The 19,726-nt window shown below is 31.1% G+C and overlaps 1 protein-coding gene across 6 annotated transcripts; it reads right to left on the minus strand.

Annotated features, from left to right (window-relative positions):
- Positions 1–615: 615 nt before the first annotated feature.
- LOC115234305 (ecotropic viral integration site 5 ortholog) lies at positions 616–19,578 on the minus strand. Of its 6 annotated transcripts, none has more exons than XM_029805283.1 (10): positions 13,447–13,584; positions 11,042–11,229; positions 10,253–10,507; positions 9,278–9,541; positions 8,832–9,096; positions 8,228–8,590; positions 7,358–8,035; positions 6,786–7,268; positions 6,602–6,700; positions 616–2,628 (listed from the first exon to the last, which is right to left on the minus strand). In XM_029805283.1, exons 2-10 carry the CDS (start codon positions 11,104–11,106, stop codon positions 2,467–2,469), a joined length of 2,634 nt encoding a protein of 877 aa, XP_029661143.1. In that variant the 5' UTR covers positions 11,107–11,229; positions 13,447–13,584; the 3' UTR covers positions 616–2,466. The 6 variants fall into 6 exon arrangements, with proteins under 6 accessions (XP_029661143.1, XP_029661146.1, XP_029661142.1 ...); XM_029805284.1 differs by lacking the exon at positions 13,447–13,584 and adding an exon at positions 3,813–3,862 and having other exon boundaries at positions 2,485–2,628; positions 11,042–11,946; XM_029805285.1 differs by lacking the exon at positions 13,447–13,584 and adding an exon at positions 3,795–3,862 and having other exon boundaries at positions 2,492–2,628; positions 11,042–11,946.
- Positions 19,579–19,726: the final 148 nt, after the last annotated feature.

Consider the following 19,726-nt stretch of genomic DNA (forward strand, 5'->3'; position numbering starts at 1 on the left):
TGCAAATTTATTCCTTGTCGTGCTACTTACAATAAATACATTACTCGACACTATAACAATCAATTACTCGTGTTTTCTACAATTTTCGTTTAAACCTTAATTTATATCAATTTTGGTACTTCATTTAATGTGTGTACGTTTCGCGCGACAAAAACGAATTAATTAATTTATTCAATTTTTAATGCTATGCAAAATTCGCTATAAAGCACAGTAATCGAAAAATATCACAAAATATCATTTTGCTTGTGTATCATCGTTATTTCGTTACGAGATACACTCATGCTAATTTGCACACATGCATGCGTGAAAACGAAGAGGGCTTCCGTCAAAAGTGACTCATGTGATTCATTTACACACAGATTTACAACGCTTGAAACATTAATCGATGCCAATTGTGTGTGTGTGTGTTAGCGCGGTAAAAAGAATAGAACGATTTAGGCCAAGCAAGAAAAGATGCGTTGCAAGTAGGCTGAAATGACTCGTTATAAAAGAAAGTAGCAAGGTGTTTACGCGAGTGCTTATATTGAAAGTAATTATCCTAGGAAGCCATTGTAAGGAACGTGAACTGTGCGGATACTAATTTTTTACAAGCATCTTCCGTCAAAAGTGACTCATGTGATTCATTTACACACAGATTTACAACGCTTAAAACATTAATCGATGCCAATTGTGTGTGTGTGTATGTTAGCGCGGTAAAAAGAATAGAACGATTTAGGCCAAGCAAGAAAAGATGCGTTGCAAGTAGGCTGAAATGACTCGTTATAAAAGAAAGTAGCAAGGTGTTTACGCGAGTGCTTATATTGAAAGTAATTATCCTAGGAAGCCATTGTAAGGAACGTGAACTGTGCGGATACTAATTTTTTACAAGCATTTCCGATTATCTCGTTCGGTTTCAATTTCGACAATCTACAATTGTTATAAATTAATTGAAAGAAAGAACTTTAGCTTTTCTTCCCCGAGACATTATGGTCGATTCATTACGACCTTACAATCCCTCTCGAAAGTTCATATTTAAGTAATTAAAGTACACGTTTTGTGCTGTGCGCATATTGCATATTATCCGTAAAAATTAATATTTTTTTATCTCTTTTTTTTTAAGTTCATTAAATATATTACAAATGATATACATATATGGGACAACAATAATAAGAATTCGATTTACTCTTCTATTCGAGAGTATCATAAACTTTAGATAGCCAAATTTTTCAATTAGGATAACCCACGCTGTATGTTGCATGAATATCATGATTTGTATATTGCGCGATGATCCCTCGTGACACACATATATAAATACATATATTTATAAAAAACGGTAATACATTCCCATCTCACCACGTTTGTCACGTTTAATATACAACTTCTTAAATGCGATTACATTTGGTATGAATTACAAAAAATACACAGAGTATATCATGCGTATAAAAACAGTTGCGTGTGTCACGAAATAGTCTATGATAATCTTCGTATAATCTGCGGATCGTAATCAAGCTTCGAGCAATTATTAAACAGTTCGAACTCTTAAATAAGAGAGACAAGAACTTTTCACACATCTGGGAATATTATAACATATCATACATTAAGAATCTTATACTTATTAATGGATAAATATACGAAGTTTATATACGAAATGATTAATTATTGGAATTAATCTTATCAACTAGGGTGTAATATCGATCTCTTTTTATATAGAATGTAGAATAAATAATTAAACTGCGTATATCTGGGGGCGGAGGTTCAGACATTGCAAGATGATCATACAAAGTTTGCTTGCAACAAATTTCACAGAAAGAACAAATTCAAATCTGTAGATTTTAGATTCTTTCGAGATTATCATGTATCAGTCTCGATCGAAAATTACTGTTATGTAACCACTGATCATTTACTAAATAATAAACACAATTATTATATTCTATATAATACTTTGTGTGCTGTTAAAACTATGTCTCCGTATGCTCTATAATACTCCATGTAATATAATGTTTAAAGTATCATAATATTAATATATTGCTGTAGTAATAAACAATATTCGGCTATAGTGCTGCACACATAAAGCATTAAAACAGATTCTCATTTTCTGGGATGATCGCTCTGAGAAGATGTAGCTTTAAAGAAATCTCCAAATATCGAATTATAAATTACAATTTGATTTCTTTAAAACCATTGTTCCTGATTACGATCGAGATTACTTGGGTCGATTACCGACAGTGTCTATCATTATTATTTCATTGTTTCGTTCATTATCGTTATAGTATAATTAATTAATTGGCTATGCATATTTGTTATATTTGGCCTAGTAGTAATACACGTACCTAAACAGGATTATTACGGGTCTACTCCCCCGTATATTACAATCTAAGCGCATATGCGTTAATTCCTATAGCGAAAGCCGAACGAACAAAAGATTCGTACGCATCGATAACGGAGTATTAGTTAGCTGCCTACTAATGGTCTGGTATACATAGAATTCTATACCTCGGGTGAGTTTGGCGTGGTCGTATTGATATGATCCTGTAAGCAAATTCTGAGATCCCGCTCATCCAATTCACTTTCAGTATCGACGCTGAAACTTCGCACAGTTTGCCCGCCGAGACCCGTCCATCGTTGTTTCCAGCTCTCTAGCCTCATGACCTGTGACAGATAAAACGTGACGTGAGACGTACTTCCAAGTAATTCTCCAGAAAAAGGGAGAAAGAAAAAGAGAGAGCGCTTTATATCTCCCTTTACAAAGTATCCATTCAAATCCTATTTAAATAAAAAAATTAAAATTTTAAGATAAAAAAGTGAATCGTCAAATCTAAAATTTTTGAAATAACGTCGACTTTAATTATATCTATTTCGATTCTGAAAATAGTTTATTATTAATGTATATTTATTTTCGTTATTTATCTTATGAATTTATATCTTGATGTAATATATAAAGTTAAATAAATATTATTAAATTAGAAATCTTCCTCTTACATAAAGTTTTAAAAATCATAACTTAAGGGACATTTAAGATCGCAAATCTTTTTGTTGCATTGAATATGTATCAATACATCAACTAGATGAAATGATATGCAAATATGAATAATGTAACAAAGAAAGAAAAAACTCACAAAATTCGATCTCACACCGATTTAGTGAATATTTATGATACTTTCGCGGCTACTCTCACGCTTCTTTTACATTTATGTTTTTTTTTTCTTCTTCGAGCTAAAAGCAACAGCCGTGAATGTTTATCAGAACGAAACAGTGAACTTAATCTTAAGGAAGCATGCAATTAAACGGGAAGAACAGCCATGCTCACGCATCACCACGCGTATAATACAGAAAGCGAGCCACGTTTTATTTAAACCAGACTCATCCGAAGGTGCTACTTGTGGCGTTTCACGTGACAATATTATTGGAAGATTTATAAGAGATCATATATCAAGTTAAATCATTTAAAATTCAATCCAATATTTTTCGTAAAACAATTCTGGTTCCTCGATCGAACTTAATTGGATACTTTAAGCTGATTACATTTAATACCACATACATTTATAATGCACATTTATAATGGCTCTCATATAATTATGAATAGCTAATATAAATCTGTTTATCTGCTATGTAAATGTACATGTTGCCGGTGGCTATTAATAAAAGTAAGAATTCCGAATCCAGATTATGAAGGAAAACATATAACGCAATAAATAGAGAACCAGCTACAATGATAAATTCTTTTACAATAAAAAAGAAAAAAGAACCAAAAAAAAAAAAGAAATATCATGCCACGCGTACACATACACACGGAGACGGTAGAAAATGATGCTTACACGTGGGTAAAGACTTACTCGAGCCAGCGCCAAGGCTCAGTCTCCGGGCTGGTGATTGGCGTGGGGAACTGAGGAGAGACAGAGATAACACAGCAATAGAGGGTTAATTTTGCAACAACAATTAGTCCCTTCTGGTTAGCACTAGTCATCGTTCGGTACCTTTACACAATAAGAATCATTACTGTGCCTATTATCTCTCTCATTCAGCAACATCATGCGTATTCTGGTTACAAAATTACGCGTACCTGTACACATACGTACGCGTCAGAAATTAAATGCAATAACAATACTACCATTCGTGTCTGGCTCTCATTAGCTCGCTAAATTTAAATTTGTATTTAAACTCGATAAGGCGTCAATTTACTTTTGTCGCATTAATAAGATATTTTAGTTGATTTGTCAAGGAGTCATAATTTCTTTTGCGAAAGGAAACAAAATACAAATTAAACATATTCTGTTTGATTTTTCTAGAATAAGTTACATAACTCGGAATAATGTTGAACGTATAATTCAATAAATCGACATCTAATATCTGCTCTTATATAACGTTTGATTATCGCTTAATTTCTCGTATTGCAAAAGATATATTTAATGCGGCATTTTATATCAATGTTATAAAGAAATGTTAGGCAACAGCATGACTCAAATTTATCTATCGCCGTAGTAAAATTACAATTTTATCATTTTAATAAATTAAAACCTTTATATAAATATTTAATATTAATTTGAATGAAATGTGCTATTAATAATTTGTGAAGGATATGTATAGTTGAACATTTTTTAATTCGTTTACAATTTTCAATAATGTTTTATTTCTGTAAAATTGATAATAATTAATTAATCCTCATGCTGTGCTAACTCTCATTTGCTAATCCGACATTAGTTAATGTATATTTAATGAAATTAAATCAGTTTTACAGATAATTTTAATTTACCTCATATCTTGGATGAATCAAACATTGAAGAAAAAATATATAAATATAAAAAGATGATATATTTCTCTGAACTGTTGAGTAATTAAAAATTTCGGTTTTCAAAAGCATACGTCAAAGAGCAGTGCAGATATGAAAAGCTGCAATATATCAAGCACGAATACAAATAGTAATCGACTTTATCTTCGATCATGTAAAATAATGAATCATCTCTAAATGAATGTGAATTCTTAATATGTATAGGTACTTATACAATGGTAAATTATTGCGATGTATAAAGCCATATGTTTTATGTCCACGAAGAAACAAAGCCATATTCTCCCAACTAATTAAGCATTGTTATTATCAGTGGCGTATATAATAAATACTGAGAAGAAATATTTTCCTTATAATTTCTTCTAATTATCTTGATATATATATTGTGTGACTAAATTAATTGCAATTTTTTGGGGGATAAATTATATAATTAAGTAAATTAAATAATTAATCGTTTAATCATCACGTATTTTTTTCGTATTTGTTATTGTTAATAATTATTACTGCTAAATTAAAAAAAAATCTGTTTGAACATCTTTTTACATATTTTCCATTTCTTCAAAGTTATGTTACGAATGACAACTATGTCTTTTATCTTTACAGATATTTACAAATATTATTTTATACAGCAATAATTGTAAACAAGAGTATATATTTTGTGTAAATCAATAAAATATAATGAGTTATTGAAAAAATGAAATAATTCTCAGTATTCAGCGGTAAAACAAATTTTAGTCACAAAAAGTTTTGTTTCTGCAATCCACCAGAAGCGACGATGTTATGAAGCGTGTTGGTTAGCGTTAGATTGCAGTAAGAGGTGCAGTTTGTGCATTATTGTCTTATAAGTGTATAACACATCAATGAAGAAACGAGTTACAGTATTACATTTACAATCTTAGCAAAATGGAATGTCTTTTGTGTACAATAGGCATGAATTTATAATAAATAAATTTATAAGAGTGCAGTATGAGGTAGCACATAAAAACTCAAAAAGGTTCAGTTTTATGTATAAAACATTTGTTAGGAATATATAGTATAATTATATATATAATCTTAAATAACATATATATTACACTTAAACGAGATGTAAATATATAATATTTGGCTTATTGAGATAACATAGCAAACAAAGGAATGATAATCAAATCAAATGATCATCAATTCCATAATGTCTTAATATTTGAATTATATGATAAAACACAATGTCATATATATTTGAAAAATCAAAAGAACAAACACATAACAAAGTAATGCTTTAATAAAAAAATTTAAAAAAAACAGTGGAAGTATTTTATCTTTATCTTATAAAATAGATTTTTTCCACAGAATATTTGAAAAGTTCCAATTGTTAAAAATTGCAATTATGATCACATAATTATGAAACTATAGTAAATTTATAAATCACATTATTTCAAATTATTGTTTCTTTTTCTTTGCTTGTAATAGAAACATTTACACATACAATAATATACAACTTTTGTGTATGTGCACGTAATACTTATTTCAAGAAATAAAAAATATACATATCGTAATACGTTCATCATTTTTCATTAATTATTTGCACAAACATATTTTATTAAATATAATAAAAATATTTAAAATGTATATAATAAGATATTACATATATATATCGTGTGCTACTCTGTTTATGTGATTTGTATATTGTTATATTTACATAGATTAAAAGAGAAAACTTATAGTTGTCTGACATACATTATATGAAGGAAATAAATATGTGTTATAAGTAAGATAATTCTCCACCCCTTACTGCAATATTCCGAGATACTGCTTTTGTTAATACAATATAAAAAGATGAAAATTCTTTTAAATTCCACGTACCTCAGCCTTTAATTCAGCGACTTTGTCCTGAAGTTCTCTTACTTTTTCACTGTCATCTAAATTATTTCTAAGTTCGCCCTCTGCATGCATTTCCTCGTTCTATAAATATATCAAATATTTTATTTATTTTTTAGCGCTATAACATAAATATTTGATAATCTTTATAAAAGTTATATTAACTAACCTTCAATTCGAGAAGAGATATTTTCTGCATAAGTTCCGCCACTTGCTGCGCATGTTCGGCATCGCGTATTCTGGCCATCATAGCCTCGTCCTTCATTTTCGATTCCAGATCGGAATATTTGTGCTGTTGTTCCCTCAGCTTGGCAGCCAGATCCTTTTCTCGAGCTAACGCAGTCTCCAAATCATCCTTAAGTACTTTCCCACCTTCATCTTGTCTACGAAGCTGATTGGTTGCCACCTGCACCTGAGTTTCAAGTTCCATAACTTTAAGTCGAAGCTCCTTAACTTCGGTTAACGCCTCCATCTCTCGAATCCTGGTCGTCATTAAGTCTTCCTCAAACTTCTGTACTTCGTGACCCCGATTTTCCCAAAACAGTAGCTTCTTTGGCGTAGAATCAGCGGCAGGTGCTGATTGAGCAGACCGATGTTCTTGTAGATGCCTCTGCCAAGCTGCACTTAATTCCATGACCCTTTGTCGTAAATCCTACATAATGCATAATTGTTCTAATATTAGCATATATTTATAAGGAATGTCAATATAAGAATTATATACAGAAATGGCAAATCTCTTACCTTTAAGGATAAATTAGCTTCCGCCTCTCTAAGCTTAACCGCAATGAGTTCCTCTTGCAAATGAGCAACTGAGTTGTCCGGTGTCGATTCACGCAAAGTCTTTTTATCTTGTTCCAATTCTTGTATTCTTCCTCTGAGTTCCCTAATCAGTGCATCGTTTTCTGCCTCGTGTAATCTAACTCTAACCAATTCCTCTTGCAAACACTGTATCATTTCTTCTTTCTGCGATAATGCTTCTTGCTTCACTAATATCTCATCGAGCGACGACTGTCTAGACGTCATGTTCTCCTCGAGAAGAATCGAAAGCGATCTCAATTCCTCATGAGCTTGTTCGAGTTGGTGACTCGTCTCAAGATGCGAATATCGAAGCGCCGCCAATTCTCTCTGCGCTATAAAAGCAGTCTCTTCTTCTTCCGCTCGTGAAACTTGACCTCTAACTAATCTATCTGCCAATTCCGCGGACTCTGCTTCTAGAAGTTCAGTTCTTTGTCTAAGCAATCTGTTATCCGCTCTAAGTCTGCGTAGTTCGACCATTTCTTCCTGTTCCTTCATCTTTAGGATAGTGTAGTCCTTTTCCAATTTCTTCATTCTTTTCGGATTGATTTTCATTCCATAAGCGAGTGTCATGAGACCATCAGGATCTTTTTCGGCCTTCCCAGGCAATTGCTTCTGGAAAAACTGCATAAAAAGACAAAATTATAGTTTTTTTTGCGACTTATTAAATAGACAAAAGATCTATACACTGCTCATTTTTGTGTACTTATTTAAGAACATAAAACTATACTACAAATTAAAGTTTCTTATAGTATTGACAATAACCTAATCTAACAATTTAAGAAACTCTGTGTAGATTTTCAGATAAAATCTTACCTTTAACATGCCTTCCATATCTAAACTGAGCAAATCTTCTTTGCCTAAATGTAACATCGCTAACGCGACTTTGAAGATAATTTCCATGCCCTCTGATAGAAAGACGTCAAAAATGCGACATGCTAGAGGAAGACTTAGCGCTGTGGTGAATAATGTAAGAAACCAAGAGGACGCATACATCGACGTATGGAAACCTTGGGCCGTGAAGTGAGCGTGAAGTTCGGGATGCGTGTCAGCAACTAAATGTTCCAATTGATACATGCATACCCCTAATTCAGCCATACTTGGTTTGAACATGTCCCGTAAGCGATATTCTTGCATAAGCGCTACTAGTACAGCAAAAGCTTCTTCTTCCGGCATTTGCTGTAACAATATACAAAATTTATGTCAAGAAAAATATATAAAAACAGATTGGCTTCTCTGTTTTTTGCTTTGTTTCTTTCCATGTGGAATATAAAGGATTAATAAAAATGTATACTTATAACAGATTTAAATTATGTGTTATATTGAGACTATGAATTTTCATGAATTTCTATAAATAATTTGTTTTTGTATAAAACTTTTCGGTTCAAAATTTGTTGAGGATGCTGTTAGAGTAGTTTACCTGCATTAAAAGTAATCCTACTATAAACCCTGAGCCTTGGCAGTATCCTACTTCACGATCGTGAAGACTGTACGCTTTCATAACATTAAACAGACTTTCCTGACCAAGACCATCTTTTTCTTTAAAAAAGTCATGTTCAGGATACGTCCTAGCGATATCCCTTCTAATTATCCTCTCACAGGCTGATGTTGCTTTAATGTACTCAGCAAATTGTTTCTTAATGGGAGAGTCATGGGCACCACTTAATAATTGCCAAACAATGCCCCTAAAAATGATATATAATTTATATAAATCGCGCGCGTATTGTGTCTAAAACATATAATCATTGTTGTTGGATGTATAAAATGTGTGTATACATATAGTAATTAATTTTCTGAAATCTAAAAATGATACTGATAAAAGATCTTTAATAATATATTTTTGAAAATAATGTGTGTGTGCATTACCTGAAATGGTGAGGTATGCCTTGACGAACCAATTCCTTAACAAATTCTTTCCGTTTCTTCCAATGATAATCCCAATCAGATACTATGTGACCCCAGAGAGTCCACGTATTTTCTTCACCGTCGGCCGGGTTGTGGCGTCGGGGCGCAGCATCGCCGTTACCTCCGCTGCCCCCCGACGCCACAGACACCTGTGATGTATCGGAGCCTTTTCTGCTATGATTACTTTGAAGAGAGTTCAGTGATTTTGCATCGGATTCGATCAGTCTGGAATTTAAAAAATTTTGAATTATAAAATCTGTTTGCGATGTCTACACTACACAATAATGCATAGATATATTGATTTATTTTTTACACAAATCAATATTGTATTCACGATTTATTGTTTTGTATGTAAATCATATTAGACACAACTAGATTTTTTAAAGACTACCTTTGACCATCGATATTTCTAACGTAAAATTATACAGGCACATCTCTATTTTTTATAGTACATTCTTTGAGGATGTAATAATTCTTGTAAATAAAATCTTTTTTCTTTCAAAAAATATATGCATAGGTAAATTTATTAATGTATTTCTATGATAAATTAGCTTGATATGTTATACGAGGGATGTAGAGAAAAGCCAGAACTTACGCTTTTTCCCAAATTTTTCGAGATTGAATTAAAAATGCAGCCGTATTTTGCATCATTTCCAAGCCAAAATGTGTAGTAAAATTAACATTTAGCATTTCTACTCTAAGCTTGAAATAAAAAGAAATCCAAACAATTTATCCAAATTTGCATGCACACGAGACGTTCCTCCAACTTTACCACAGATCTTGAAAAGTGGAAAATGTGAGAATTTTGCGTTCTAAATTCGTTAGGCCAATTTGGCGTATCAATCTATCAGTTCATGCGTTGTTCGATTCTTGAAAGTTCGAGAATATAGCGGTAACGTCAACTGATAAAACCATGGGGGTCACTTGATTATTCACCTATTGGCTTCCTCCAGCTTAGCTAATAGAGCCAGCTCGTCAGTGGGTATTTCTTGCGAGGGCGTTATTTGCTGCTCGCAAAGGGTGTCTAACGGCGGACTCGGGAGTATCTTGCCGGTGTGCGTGACGTTACGGGTAGACTGGTGGATGCTGGAGGTGCATAAACACAGCACGCTCATCACCTGCGGTCCATAACGTGACAGTCCTAATTGGCCGACCGACGCGTTTATGCTGTCCCGAACGACGTTCTGACTTCTGAAATGAAACGGGTTGCGGTTAAATTAACGCGGATACCAATTAACGCAATATGATTAACGCTTCAGCAGATCTACCGCGGTGATCTATTTAAGCGGTTATATATGCTCGAGTACCTCTTTGCGCTCGGAATCGCGCGATTCTACGAACCGTGTATATTCGATCGAAAGCCATTAATTAAAATGGAGAAATTCAATTTTAACCGTAAGACGATTACATGAAATAATTAATTATATTGATTTTACGCCCGTAAACGATCTGCTGATTGCTGCTAATGTCTCGAAAAATCCCACATAAAAATTCAATAAGATATCACTCGTGCTGTAATTCTTTAAATTTCAATATCAATCTTTCTGTTATTAATTAAACTTTGTTATTCAAATGGCGCTTTTTTATTTTTATTTAATTTCAATTTCAGAATTTTAGTCTCATTGTCAGTTTAAAAATTACGTATCTAATAAATGTAGAGATAAAAGAAAAATTATATACATAAATGTATACATATTTATCCATCAGTCAAAGCGTTTATTTTACCTTTTCGCAGTTTTATTTCTCCTCCAACGAGCTGCCGCAGGGGCCAACAAACCGCGAAGAACCATCGAGGCGTTTTGTTCGTTTTCACTATCGCGATTGTAGTATTCGCGGAAAGCGTTCTCGTTTATACCCTTCTTATTTTGACATTGTCACGCGATTCTACATACGATAATTGCTGACATACACGTCTATAAAACCATTCATTTCTTTACGATTAACTTTATATACTTTGAGAGAGAAAGAGAAGAAGGGAGAGTGTCCTTTGTGAATTAACAATCGTCGAATCGTTTCAAAATACTTTAAAAGCAAAGAATAACAAAGCAAAAGGAAAAAAAATTATAGACTTTAATGTATTAATTATAAATCTCTTTGAATTATATCTCATTTATCAAAATTCTCCGATCATATCAATTTACAAGCTAAATAAAAAAAAAAAAACACTGCAAAATGCGAAGATTTCAATTTGTAGTTTGTTACAAATTGTTTAGCAAAATTATTCAGCACAATATATTCTAATAAGTATGACGCGATCCACATAGATTATCTTTATAGGAAATTTAATATTTTATTATAATGACTAACAGTATATTTTCACAAGCAACGGCATTCTTGCCTTACATAAATGCCGCGCTCGGTGAAGCAACGCGCGAACCAGCTCAGACACGATACGAGATCAAGAAGGAAGCAATTAGTGCGTGTGAACGAATTAGCGAGTGAAAGAGCAGGTGAATCCGAGCCGGCTATTATGACTATGTATTATATATTGTATGTGGGTGTAAAGGAGCAAAAAAAAAAAAACGGAAGCAAACGGAATACCGTCGGAATACCGTTTTTCAAGAATCATCTTAATGATTTTAAAATCAAACTTTTTTTTCATATCTACCGTTTCTTTTTTACATATCTGTATAGAGTTACTTGTTAAAGAATATATTTTATTGCATACTATATTTTATCTTGTTTACATTAACAAATATTCTGAAATTTTTATATAAAAATAGCTATTGTATTTATTAAAAATAGGAAATAAGGAATTTTCATTGTATTTTGGAAATTTATCGAAACATCTTACTTCCGGAACTTTTGAGAGATTTAACAGGTAGTGATATTTAATGTATATTATTTTTCAGGATGTGTTACGTACGTTTTTTTTCTCTGTCGTATACATATTTGAAAAATGTAGCTGAAAGCTAAGAAAACTTTTTCGGGAGAACTTTTATTTTAAAATATCGGCTTTTCGCATTATCTTAATGTTATGTTGTTTGCGAACTGCGACGAACACTTGCGTCGTATCATCAGAATTGCTACGTCGTAAAAATTTCAACTCATTATCAGGCAAATTATTGACCTATATGCCGCACGTGGTTCAAATGTATAATGGCAATGGAATAACATAAGTTACTGTAAAGCTATTTTTTATGCAAATATAAAACAAACAAGGTAATGACTTAAGTGAAAGAGAGAAAGTAAATAAATTTTTTTCAGAAAAATATATTTCTTTGAAACAATGTTTAAAAAAATACCGTTAAATTAATTGTATGAATTCTTCCATCATTAAGTGAATTTACACTTTTACAAAAAACAGTTAAGATGCAAAACATGTATTTTTATTTTAATAAGTAATAACATTTTAATGGATTATATTCATTAGAAATTATAACAAAATGTGTTTTAATAATTCAGACGATTCAGATTAGAATCTATGGAATATATTATAAGCAACATTTTCTATTAATTTTAGAACAGTAAAGATTCATAATTCAATGTTGCTGCAACATAATGAAAGCGTTTCTCAGAGCGTAGTGAACTCTACAGCATAGTGAAAGGATTTATAAGGCTTGTATAGCAACTCGTAAATGATGGATTACTCGTGGATCACCCGTTACTTGAATAATACAGCGAATATTAAATTATATTACATTATATTAAACACAATGTGATATAACACACAATATAAGTTATACCTAATAATATACGGATAATTCACTCTTATTCCCATTAAATTAATTTTGATGTTACATTGTATTTAGCTTCTAATGTGCAAAATAACGTTGGTCGATAAACAAAGAAGAATATATAAAGGAAAGAAAACATTTAAAAATATTAAATTAATGTCTAATAGAAGATTAAGGAACACAACCGGCATATTTTCAACGTCAATTTCTGTGCACGCACGGAATGTCATAAATACACACTCGTTGGATCGAACCCGGACATGAAAAGATTACTTTTCAATTTCTAAATTACTTCTATGAGTGTGTAACACTTTTAAAAAACACGTTTAAAGAGAACCGTGTCACATATACTCGGGTAAAGCAGATAACGTAATCGAAAATGCATTCTCTCGGATGTTCGCAGTTCCTCTTTCGCCTTATCAAGACATAGGCTCTCTCTATCTTTCTTTCTACCTCTCTCTTCTTCTGAATGGCGAATTGTCAAACAGTCAACTCAACGTGCCGATCCGATACGATATCGTTTCACTTATTTTCCGATTACCCGGCACGATAGGTTCCGGCTAGATATGTACTGTTCGAGAGTACGAAATGGGTTTGAGGGTCGATGCAGCCCGCGCAGGCCAGGACGCTTCACATGCGCAGCGACGTCCGCCTCGTGACAAATAAATAAAAGGATTCCCGAGCCGATGGTCGCGCGGAAAACGACTGGGCGTTCTCGTCATTGAATAGAATATTTAAAATTTTGCGTCAAAATTTCAATTAAATTTTCGAGAGACCAATTATATCCTTTATATTCGAGTAGCGAATGAGTACTCGAACGATCGAGATTCTTCACTTTCTATCTAGCTGCAAATTAATTTTAAATTTGCATATCATGTTGTTTTCATTGGAATTTTGCCGTCACTGTATAGCTTCACAAATATTGGAAATATTGCTTTTATTAACCCACAACTGATTTTTTAGCGCGAAATTTTATAATTAAAATTATATTGAGGTGCTGAATAAAATTATATCTTTAACAATCTATTGAAGAACAAAAGAACATTTTTAATACTGAAAATTTTATTACTATAATATGTGTGTGTGTGTGTATGAACCACTTTTTTATTATTAAACATCTACATATATAATTGAAATTAACCGTCCAAATTTCAGTAAAAAAATCAGATTGGAAAAGAATTTCATGGTTGAAAATATACTTTCATAGAACGAAATATTACTTGCTTATCACGTTGGGAAAACTTACATTTTTTATATCTAAAGAGATATGAGAAGATACAAAAAGAATTCAATGGATTAGACTTTAATATCGCGATATGTCAAGATTTTCCGTTGCTACTCACTAAATTAGTGACCATAAAAATTATTATATATAGATTACAAACTAATATCATAATATTAATAATATATACGCTTAAATAATATTCAAAAGTTGCTTCTTGCAATACTACAAATATAATTTTATCGCAAGTAATTTAATATTGAGATTTATTAATTAAAAACAAAGATATATATGAATTTTTTAGAAGTCAAATTGATCAACTTCACTTTTTTAGGTTTCTTCATTTTAATATCAAAACACATGATTAATGCTCTAAATTCTAAATGGTTAGAATTAGTTTGACCTTTGAAAGGCTCATATATAATACTAACGGCTGTATATAAGGAAATATAATAATCCTGATTTAAAAAATGTCTATAAAGCAATAAAGTAATAAAAGTATATATTTTGCAATATAATAATAATTGTAGCTGAATATTTTCCTAGAAAGAATGCATTCATGTGTAGCGTGCATTCGTCATCGTTTATTGCCGGAACGGTCGTCTGCTCGTTGACTAGATTATGTCATGGCGTAACAATTTTGCGGTCTTTCTTATACAAAATAATCCATGGTCAAATAATATTTAAAATATTTTCTATAGAATAAATTTTAGCAAGTGCAATAAAAATTAATAAATTTCTCAAGAAAAGACTTTAGGGAGTCTAGAAACATGCTTTATCTTTTCTCGTTTGTAAATATTTATGTCAAATCAATATTTCGCTAAATTATGTAATAATTTTGCTTCGATAACCTTTTGTTTTAATAAGCGTATATATGTTCATGTACGGGAAATGGCCAATTATGTAATGCTATCCCTTTAATTTTACACACCATTTACGTAGCCTCAAACGCTTATGTGTATAATAATATGACAAAGTCGTTTATGTGACAAAGGGATATAAGTTTTATACTTTTACAAAAGTTAGTAGTTTTAGAAAAAAGCGAGTGCATTTGAAATATGTGACTTTAATAGTGATCTCCCTAGTGAAAGTAATATATAATAAAAATATACATGTGCACATACCATAATACTTCCAGAAAAAATTAAGACATGTGTGAAAAGTCCATATGTGACAAAAAAATTCTTATATATTTTTTAAATAAGCTACAATATAATTATCGCTGTCTTTAGTTAATATTTCAATTTATATTTTAATTTCGATTTAATTAAATAAAAAAAGATATAAGATAATCGTATTAATATATAAAAATAAAATTTTGTTATTCAGCAAATAACAGAAGAAAACCTACATTATATTTGTTTAAAATATTGAAGCAATCTTGTAATATTCATATTCTCCAAATCAGTTTTATAATAAATGTACAAAAATGTATCATATAAGAGATTACTATGATGATTTTATTTAAAGAATTCAGATTAAATACGGATAGCTAAAGTCCTTTCGCAATTGTAGGTATATTAATGCAAACATCTACACATACGTTAATTAAAAAAATTAAATTACAATGAAAAGTCCGATGATTCATTTGTGTGCAGACACACCTAGGTATATATGAACGTTACCTCAGTAGAATTGGCGTCATTTTCGCGCTAAATCGAACTTTAGAAGGCCGGTGTATTTCCAGAGTTATCATTTTATCATCAAATGGAAATTCGGTAAATTCAAAATATATTATTTTGCAGAAAAATCAACCTAGGTAATCCCATATATCATTTATGTAGAAACCTACATCAATAAATTTACTCGCTAAATAAACACGAGAATTTATTACATCATAGAAATAAATTGCTCGGATCAATATTCGTGTAAATTAAATACATATGTAAAAATACACGAAAATTCTATTTGTCTACGTTTTCTGTATATTATCAGCAATGCTATCAATAATATATGTAATGTATAACAATAAAAATAGCACAAGTGAATATTATGGGCTCTAATTATGGCTCGTAGACTCTTTACGTGACTAGTTACATGACTTTAATGGACTAAAAAGATTAATATTTTCGATATCAGCATTTTTACACAAATTTCTGTATGCTATGAGCTATTCTTCACTAAAATACTATGTTTGATAAGATAATCTTTCACAATACACATGTTTATATATATATATAAAAGCAAATTCGTTATTTTTTTTGTAAAAATATACAATAGTTCCATTTTATTTAAGAATAATATAAATATATTATGTGCAGAAAAAAAAATACATTTATATTATTTCTCTAGATAAAATAGATTTTGATTTTTAAACATGTAATTTTTAAATAGAGATATATTCTGTTTCTAAATAATAAATGCATAATAATATTATTCCGCTTAAATATTAGTTATTATACAATAAACTTGATAGTATATGAACATATAAAGCAATATTAATAAAATACTATTGATTAAATGTAGCATACAGAGCCCAACGGAATTGTGATATACAACATAAAGGATTCACAATCAAGGTAATGGAAGAAACTAGGTCGCATTCAAATTATTGTAAGGCTTGTATGTGGATGTGTCGACTCATTTTCAGTTTCCGCACGAAAACACAAATAAAATATAGATGAAAGGAAGAAACGTAGATCCGGTACTCAGTTATTGACCCGTAATTTACAGCGACATTTAAGCGCTAAAGGTCGCTATCTACTTCCGAGTTTCATTGATGAAACGCGTTCTGTATCGTTGCCTAAGTTAGGTAACAGGCAACCTAAAATTGTCCAAATGCATCACCTACTAGCGATATGATGTAAGACACATTTCAAAACACAACTTATTAATAATGTTTCATTAATTAGAAATATATCTATAATGTTTCTCTTTATTAATTATTTATAATGCCAAGGAAAATTATACGCGAAAAATAATGAATTAGTTAGATACTTTTATTTGTAACTTAATTACATCTCGATTATATTAGTAGAAAGTCTCCTTGAGTAATAATAGAAAATAGTATAAGTCATAATATAGATCGATAAACGAACGAGAGAGATACAGAATGCTTTAGAAAATATGTAACCATAGTAAAGATATTTTTCACGAATTCAGAGTTCACAAATCCTCTTTTCAATATATATTTAGTCTAACACTAATTTACCAATTTAATACTAAAAATTAAGAGATCTTGATGAATTAAGTTTCAAAAACGTACATAAAGAAATAACAAAATAATATTTTAATTTCGAATAAACTATAATAAAGGTTTTATTCCAGACGCGTTTTCCTTTCACTAAAAATATTTAATTTTAAAACTAACTAAAGAAAAATTTCAACAAAATTTCACATGATGAGATTCAATGCAAAATCGAATTTTTGGTAATTGTAAAAATCAATAATTTTTAAATTTACCGAAAAGATTATATCTCTTTGTATTGAGTTATTTTCGTAGACTTCAGCATACATTCTGCCAGACTCATTTAGCAATATATGCAGTGCAAGTCTTTTCACGCTCCGAAAGATAATTCCACCTAATTAACAATTTAACGATGTGTGGAAGAAGGATGAGTAGAGCATCGACGCAATGTCTTTACTTCGAAGAATGGTCCTTAATAATCCTGCACGACTTTAAAGAAGTCTGCTGACTTTCACGTAGTTCGATACCGTTTCACCTTACAGTTTCGCAACAGCACGTGAAATAACAGAAATTAGTACTGCTATATATTATATGCTTATTCCTTTTCTCACGTGGCAGTTAACTTTATTGTCGTGGAGAATCTAAACTTTTTGAAGTCAATATACTCATAATAATTTAAAGCCTTAAAACATTATTTTCGTTCTAATATTTATATATACACTCGAATAAAATCGTCGCAACGAGAAAAAAAAATTGAAATTATATAGAAATTTTGATTTTTTTTTAAATATTTAGAAAGAGATTTCCCTCCGCCCCCCACCAATTACAAAATAGAATTGTCTTTTCCAATAATTATTCGCTATTCTAATAATAATTTTTAAATATTTAATTTGTAAAGTAAATAACTAATTTCTAAAATATTTTACAGAAATTTAATTGATGTAATAATTAATTAAAACTTATTGTTAATTATAAGATGGAGCACACTTATACAAGTATAAATAATTATAATGACACTTTTAGTATTTCATTGAATATTTGAAAAGTATATACTTTTTTAATTTTTTAAATATGCAGTAGCTAAAAAATTATTAATTATAAAATTAGATCAATATATATTAGTCAATTGCATATAAATAAATATTTAAATAAATCATTTTAATTTTACTTCTCTCCAATATTTCTTTACAAGATTTATTCCTTTTTTTTATCGATTTTATGCATCTCATTATTATCAGTCACTGTGTAGAACTACAAATATTTTATTAAAAGATACATTTTTTTTAATTGTTGAAAGGTAATAACTATTTGAATTCTGTTCACTCGACCATTATTGTGTCGTATTAAAAAATAATGCTTTTCCAAAAAAAAAAAAAAAAAAAAAAAAAAGATATAATTTTTTATTTGAAACATTTTAGCGCCATTGAATCAGATGTATAAAGTTTTTTTAATTGTATTAATGGCTTATTCTATATAAATTTTTAATGTATTTAATTTGTCCCAGAGTTTTTCAATTCTCGTTAAAAAAAAAAAAAAATACAGTTCTCACTCACATCTCTGTAATAACTGTCGACAAAATAAATTTTTCTCGATCTGTACAAGAGAGACCAGTTATAATCTCGTTCGGAAAAATTCACTTCGAAGAAAATCCCCCCGTCCCCTATTTTCTGAATTTCCGACTTCTCTCTCGCCCACCTTTATCGCTCTTAGGTTCTTCAATTAATACAAACAGCAACCCTCGAATACTGATAAATGATTAGGCTTACGTGAGTGTTCCGTCAAAGCGAGGAACGAAGAGCGGCGAGGAAATAACAATATAATGACACACGCAGCAAGTGGCACACAAACCGGAAAAGCGATATGTATACGGCCGCGTTATCCGTATTAGCAAACAAACTGGTTGTCACACAGGTGGATGGCCGTTTTTCGTAGCCATCTGGTTTCGTCGTGTGTCGAATGTTTTCGGGTCGCTTACCTCGAGCCACCTCGTGCTGCCGCGTGTCGTCGACGATCGTCCGCGTGTCGAAGGAGCGTCTAAGCGTCGACCGAATTCCTCGACTGCTGACCGAACGGGATCAACTAACACGGTTATACGGCTAACGAGCGTATACACGGCTGTCAGCACTCAAAACTGTCATTACGATGGATTTGACTACGCGCAATGTTACCAACGAATGAGATCGTTTTGTTACTGTAATCCGCTTTGCAAGCAAGAACAGTGTTGCGACAAATCACAAATCTCTCCAGGCGGAACTTTTATGCGCATGCGCGCGTACGTCATCGATCATGTGATCGATAGACTTGCTCAAATGCTCTTTATTTCTATATATGTATATATATAAAAATTCACAAATTATTTATATGAAAATATAAATGTCACCCCC

This window comes from Formica exsecta, unplaced genomic scaffold (genome assembly GCF_003651465.1).
Source record: "Formica exsecta isolate Colony F162 unplaced genomic scaffold, ASM365146v1 scaffold2, whole genome shotgun sequence".
NCBI classification, from domain to species: Eukaryota; Metazoa; Arthropoda; class Insecta; order Hymenoptera; family Formicidae; genus Formica; species Formica exsecta.

Coding starts and splice junctions, on each gene's coding strand:
- LOC115234305 (XM_029805283.1), bottom strand. CDS start 11,106: ATGGTTCTTCGCGGTTTGTTGGCCCCTGCGGCAGCTCGTTGGAGGAGA. Junction 6,701..6,785: donor TATCTCTTCTCGAATTGAAG/GTTAGTTAATAT, acceptor ATATATTTATAG/AACGAGGAAATGCATGCAGA. Junction 2,629..6,601: donor TCGCTGAATTAAAGGCTGAG/GTACGTGGAATT, acceptor TATCTGTCACAG/GTCATGAGGCTAGAGAGCTG.